At 37.5% G+C, this 7,002-nt stretch overlaps 1 protein-coding gene across 1 annotated transcript in view; it reads right to left on the bottom strand.

The window, feature by feature from the left end:
* Nucleotides 1-7,002, bottom strand: part of LOC104832320 (probable ATP-dependent RNA helicase YTHDC2) — a 27,378-nt gene that overhangs the window by 15,355 nt on the left and 5,021 nt on the right. Inside the window, exons 6-10 of the mRNA XM_010568449.1 lie at nt 6,359-6,554; nt 5,029-5,138; nt 3,661-3,953; nt 3,058-3,232; nt 1,818-2,021 (exon numbers count right to left, since the gene is read on the bottom strand). Of these exons, the coding sequence (XP_010566751.1) occupies nt 1,818-2,021; nt 3,058-3,232; nt 3,661-3,953; nt 5,029-5,138; nt 6,359-6,554 (978 nt within the window). The remainder of the gene's footprint in view (nt 1-1,817; nt 2,022-3,057; nt 3,233-3,660; nt 3,954-5,028; nt 5,139-6,358; nt 6,555-7,002) is intronic.

The raw sequence follows: 7,002 nt of genomic DNA, 5'->3' as shown, positions 1-7,002 counted from the left end.
GTGTTAATCTCGCATTCCCATGAATGTCCAGTGTGTTGCCAAAACTGGAAGGGCAAGACAACATCAACCGCCTACACTCCTGACTTCAGCATGTCCTCCCCTCCCAGCTTCCTTGTCTAAGAGCACCAATACAACAGCCCACTTTCAGTATCAACTGGCATGCTGAAAATTACTTTCCAATATTACATCTGCATCTGCCAGACTGCCATTATGTCTATCTCACCATAATACTTCAGTGGTATCTCCAAGACAGCTGTATTCGGGCTGGTTCATTAGATTTTAAGTTTAGCTGACTTTAATGAATAGTTTATATATGAAGAGGCAAGCTGAACTTCCTTTACCTGGATAATCGTTTAGCCTGCTCTACAACACAGCTAACCTGCAACTTTGCACTACCAGGTCATCTTTAACTTCAAATTGGCTACAAATTTGTCAATAAACTGTTGACAAATACCTTGCTAAACTTGAAGTCAAGACACAGCTATGGAACAATCATGGCCACGACTTTCCAGCTTCCTAACTTTTAGAAACTACAGTTCAAGCAAAACAGATTTTATTAAAATTTGTAATAAAGACATCTATGAGTTCCCTGGCTTTAGGAAGCTGTGACTCGATTAGAACTGCTTGTTCACTTAAAATATTTACTCTGGCATGCAGAGAAAAGAGTAGCAATCCCCTGCTTTATTTGGATTTGTTTGTTTGTTTTGTTGTTTTTTTTAAAAGGATTGTGGTGGTGCAGCCCTCCGCCCCGGGCCACTCTGAGATTTCAGGATAAGCCATGCCTGCTTTCGGAAAACATCCCATTGTGCTCTTATCTTGACTACAAGGGCATCAGGCACTCTTTGGCCACACCTGGGCCATCTGCTGCCTGAATGGTCCATCAGGACCACCCTGTTTCAGGATAAGCCATCCATGCTTTGAAAACCTCCCATTGTGCTGTTATCTCGGTTGCAAGTGCAGCAACTTATGGGTGCCAGGCACCTCCTGGCCACACCTGGGCCATCTGCTCCCTGAATGGTACATCAGGATGACTCAGCACGAATTGTGGCCAGAACGTAAAACAATGACCAAAGTCAATCATCTCAAGACCCTATAAACACTGATCCAAGGAGAGACCCTTGGAGCTCTCTGGGACTGCAGCAGGCTGTGTGACCAGTATCTCCCCCGAGCTGGGACGCCTCAGGATTTTGCAAGGATTGAAGATCGTCGTCTACGATTTCACGAGGACTTAAAAGCCAGATTTTGTGAAGTTTACTGACCACCCATTGATGAAAGCCAGCACATAAAAGTGAGAAGTGAAACTCGAGAGTGTGTGTGTGATTTGGTTCAGAACTGTTTTATCTGTCTGTGCTTGTGTGATTTTATTTAACCTCCAACCCTGCTGCAAGTTTTGGGTAATCCTTGCCATTTTTGGATCTTTAATTTGCAAATCTCAATGAATCACTCTGTTAAATTGGCTCATAATTAAGTACCATTACAGTCATAGGACCTAATCTTGTGATCTAATCTCAAAAATATTAATAAAACCTAAATTGCTGCTAAATCAAAGCCGTGTAACAAAACCTCTTTTGAGGCAAGGATTAATGTAGGGTATAAACATTATTCTGACTCAAGATGTTAGGCAATTCAGTCTTAGCCTTTGAGCATACTTCAGAGAAGAATGAAGTACTCTTTTCTCCGCAACCAGATACATTTGCTTGCTACTCATTACAAGGTCAGTAGCCATAAGCAAAAACCTCCATACTACACATAGTCATTTGCTGCGCTCTCCTAAACCATTAACCAAAGCTAATATTTAGTATTAACTAAGGACTCACCTGAAAGTGTCCAGACCCTTGAACAGAAAATATTAAGTAAACCGTGCTGCTCTCACAAAAGGCTCTATTTAGTTTTCGTTCATTACTTGGTGTAGTAGACCATATACCCTTCTGCTGAGAAATATCAATGTTTTGCACATTGCTACTTTTCATTATAAAGTACCGAAATGGCATATTTGGTCTTGGTGAAGGAGATTTGGAACCCTGGAAAAATTAAATTAAATTAAGCTATAATAAAATAAACCAGGCTTTAGTTCTAAAGTTTTGCACACATGAAGACAGAAATCCCTTCACTGCACTCCCACCCTCCTCCCTCAGATTCTACAAGAAACACAGCATCTATCAGCTGGTACTGTCTGAATTGGTTTTAAAATGTATTTCACATTTTTTAAGCACTTTCCAAAATAATAATTCTTTCATGAGGGGCAGCAAACAAGTATAGCAGAACAGGCCTAAATGGTTACAATTCTTTGAAGTCTGACACACCTTTAGATGACACAGAAGTCATCATTCTACACTACAGCCTGAAGCACACTACTCACATTTCCACCTTCTGGAAACATAGGTTTTCTCCCTTTTACATTGGTTGAATTTAAAAACTAAAAGACTTAAGAGGAATTATTAAATCCTCCAATGAGTCTGTGCCTAGAGAAACAATGGGGTTTCCTCTTAGTGATCTGTTTAGTATTACTCCAGTTTACTATTCAAGTACACAGGGAGAATTTTGCCAATAACCTCATTAAAAATGTGTGCTTTGTTAAAATAACCGTCATTAAAAAAAGCAAGCAGTCATAACGCAGCAGATAACACTAAACTTAAAAGAGAATCAGCATCAGTGTATGCTATTACAGAAACAGAGGAAGGCAGAATCCAAAGAATTCAGAAGGGCATGTACTATACACGAATTTAGAAAAAACTAAGAAAAATTAACACACCTTCACTGGTTATTATATCAGGTTTAAAAAAAAAAAAGCCCTTTTTTTTCTACTTTGGATAGCTTTACCTCAGCAGTCTGCAAAGAATAGTATTTTTACTGTATTAAACCAGCATAACAAGGATATTTAGTGTAGGTTTTAAGTTCCAGAAAGAAATAAGTACTATGCAGTTAAAAATGAAAATCTAAGTTAGGATCTTAATTCATCAATACAATACCCGATAATGGCTGAAAGGTACCAGCAAATTTATTCCCAAAATTCTATTAATTTTGAAGAGTGAGGTGATTTGTTTACAAGAACTCTACCTTTCCAGATATTGGAGAAGGACTAGCACAGGGGCTAGGATAGCTACTGCTGTCTGTAGACTTCACTGATGATTGATCTGACCTGTCGTCCGAAGTTCGTTTGGAGTGCACAATGTTCTTTTCTTTGTACTTCTTTGGCTGGTTAAGTGTGGGAGGTGTAGATTTCATTAGAACTCTAAAAAGTAAAGGTAGATACAGGACATACCAGGAGTTTCATAAGTGGTCACAGAACAATTTATATCTACATATCAGCCTATTGCATGACTACCTATATTACAGTAATTCCAAAACACATTGAACACTAACTAAAAAAAAATACTGATCATGCATTGGTTTTGAATGCTAGAGTTAAAACCTCTTCTGCTACTTCTTCCCAGAGATCACAATTCACGGACAATATCCTGACCGCTCTCTCAAACAGCAGGCACACATATGAAATACTTCTCAATGAATTCACAACTAAAATGCAGCATAGGACAGTATAAATTCTTTCAACTGTATTTCCATTGTTTCTTCCTTTTTATTAATAGCAGAAATTCAAGTGATGCTTTTATAGCTAAATAAATTACAACGTACAGTCTCTAGAAGATCTCAAAAGCTTACTTTTCAGCATTAGAGGAGTCATCAGAGAATTCAGTTTCTGCTGAGCTTTTTCTACTGTTGGTTGACTTCCACGTAGATGCTAAAGGAAGTTCTCCACAAGTCATAGGTCTTGGTCTCTGACCAATTCCTGAAGGCTGCTGCAAACCTGCAGACTGTTCTTCAGTACTTAAAACAGTTACAATTGCTCTTACAGTTATTTCATCAACTTGAGACCACGGTTTAGAAGGAGCTCGCATACGACGCAGAAATAAGCTATGCCACTTCTGTCTGAGTTGCAACAACAAACCAGCAGCCTGTAATGAATTTCAGTTCTGTTAAAGACTAAAAACATTAGACCAGACAGATAAGGGTACCCTATGTGTTTCCTATCAGGCAGCTTCCGGCATTCTAAAATGAACAGGGTCCAAACTGAAAGGCAAGACTGAAGTGCTGGGGAGGGGGAGAAAACCCCACATTTAAACTAAGCTGTTAAGCTATCTTTTCTTTGCTCAGGTGCAAGATAATTTTTAAAATGTTTTATGTCATCTAGCTCTGCACCAAACTTAAAACTTTAACTTAAAAAAAAAAATCTTCTCATGCTTTATGCCCTTCCTCTCAATTCAGTGCTCCATTTTGATCCAGTTTCAGTAAAACTCTCAAAGAAGGAAATACACAATATGCCATTGCCATGGTTCACTCAACCCCTGCTCAGATTTTGGCTAACCCAGATCATGATAAGGCTTGATGTGTGCTGGGAGCAGTGCCATTAGGTCAAAGCAAGAGCACCACATAGGCAGCACAGGCAGCCAGAAACAGCTGAAGGGCCATTATGCAGCCACTATCACCTGCAGCTTGCTGTCTCCTGCAGCCATTGTCTTTTGTCTAGCAGTTTCATAAGAATCTGCTAACTTATGGAAATGGAAAAAACCTCCAAGCTGGAAGGTACAAAACATCAGGTTACCCAAAAAGCTTTTGAAGGGGATCCAACAGCAGCTGCACTGCTGAGGCTTTCCTGCTGAGGCAGAAGGATGAGCACTCTCACCGTCAGCTAGGTAACTAATTCTTTTTTTCTTTTTGCTTATAGGTGCACAAATTGAGAGTTTTAAGTTATGAACCTTACAACTTGAATGGTAAGTTAATTCAGGTGATAAGACCACTCTGGACAAAATGGAATTGAGCCCCTCTATTTGTTGTACTTCTTAATGAGCTCAGGAAATAAAGGTTAAATCACAGAGTATGTTGTCCTGTAAATTTGAGACCGAAACGGACCGTGACAGCCAGTCTTACAGAAAAATCTTGGTTACCCAAATGTTTCAGAAGTCTTTTGGGGAAGATATGACATAAATATCCTTCTACAAGAAACAAGCATTGAAGTGATACACTACTTACTTCAGGGTCCAGTTTGAGATGGAGCCATTCATCTAACTTCAGTAGTGCCAAATTAGCAGTTGTTTTGTCCTCCATCTCGCTATCACTGTTATCATTAGATACCCCATCCCCTGAATTAAATATGAAAGGTGCATTAACATTTCTGTATTATTTCCACTTGCATACAAAAACCTGAACACTACTGTATTACCAGCAATGAACTCATTCTCCTTCTAAATTTTATTTTTGAATGTAAACATTTGTAAAACCACTTTTTATTTTCAGCACATACACCTCAGTGAAAAGTCTTTGCTTCAGTTAGCAGAACTCAAGTACCCAGACCTGCTGAGGCCCCTGCTATGTAAGTACCTGTATTGGTGTGATCCGACTCACTCATGTACCTTCATCAGTATCAACAAGCCATTGTCAAACTTTTGCATGACGCTGTTTGCAAAACCACACATTGCTCTACGCTTATTTCCCAGTAAAACAGCAGATTTAAAGACCCATTAAGAAAAAAAATAAATTACATATAAATATGGCTATTAAGTAGGATTCTAAATTTTTTTTTTTAAGTGCAATTCAATCAGCATAAACACTATTTCAAGGGTAACAGTTTAAGAGCAAAACAGGAAAGCTTCAAAAATAATCACAGAATCATAGAATCGTTTAGGTTGGAAAAGAGTTCAACCATCAACCCACCACCACACCCACTAAACCATGTCCTGAACTTGGACTCTTTGATTCAAACTAATATTTCTAGAGAACTGGCAGCAGGATAGATTATTTTTGCTTCGATTCCTACAGCACTCCATTTAAATAAAAAATAAATAAATAAAAAGGAAATTTCTATATATTTCCTATTACTTTAGTTAATAGTACAGCTAATTGTCATTAAAAGTTATCAGTAGAAAATAATCTTTAAAATGCATGTTTCAGCTGGAAGCAATGTGACTGTTTGCCACATTGATAGTTTCTAAATTATTATTTAGTTTGAATAATCTGATTCAAAGTATCAAATAAACTAGTCTTTAGAATGCATATTACACTTCTCAGCATTAGTATTGTCATCAGACATTTTGTTTGCATTTTTTATTTCATTACAAACTATAATTTCTGGGAGTTCAGAACTATGTAAGTGTAATTTGTGAATCCTTGTAGATTCATATCCATAAAACTGAGACATTTATTACAGAGCCTATAAACTATTCTTGAACAGCTACAGGAACTATAGCTCTGTCATTTTAAGAATTAGCTAATATACGTATTAAATATGCTTGAAAAATAAGCCTTGCATATCACATACTAGTGTATACCAATGGAAACATTCCAAATCCAAACCCTACTATACCTCGAAAGGATGAAGGTTCCTGCAAAGCATTACTTGGTAATCTAGCTGGTCCACAGAAGAGTGACACAGTGACAGGTGTTACAACAGAACAGCATCTGATATTTGCTATCCTGTGAGCTCTCGTCATTTCATCATATATAAGCCAGTCTGTAGGGAGTGCCTGAATGGCTGCAGCTTGCCCATTTGCTGGGGGAATCTGTGCAAGAGCAAATAAGACTAGGCTATTTTACCCTCTACTTGTAACTAAAATAAATCTTAACATATTTCTTGTTTTATACATGTAGAAATAAATAAATATTCATATATGCATGAACTTATACACACAATTTAAAAAGAGAGAGAGAATTCAACCAGACTCACAATTATCTTACCACCTTGAAACAAAATATTTTGTTTTAAAAAAGGATCTAAAAAAAAAAAGTTCCAGAGCAGAACTTCTTCCTGCTATTATGAGCAGAGATTGTTACCTCTTCAAAATAGTTTCATAACTAGTTTTTTATATCATTTTGTTTTATTCCACCTAGAAGAAGGACTCACTGAAGTAAGTTTTGATGAAATAATATTGGAAAAATAAACCAACTCCAATTCTTTGTTTTATCAACTGCCAGGAAAAATGTGTTCTAAAAACGTAGTGTTTAATGCAC

Source organism: Haliaeetus leucocephalus, unplaced genomic scaffold (genome assembly GCF_000737465.1).
Source record: "Haliaeetus leucocephalus isolate CR32 unplaced genomic scaffold, Haliaeetus_leucocephalus-4.0 Scaffold241, whole genome shotgun sequence".
Classification (NCBI taxonomy): domain Eukaryota; kingdom Metazoa; phylum Chordata; class Aves; order Accipitriformes; family Accipitridae; genus Haliaeetus; species Haliaeetus leucocephalus.
Note: the sequence above shows the minus strand (reverse complement) of the source record. Positions and strands in the feature narration are given on the sequence as shown.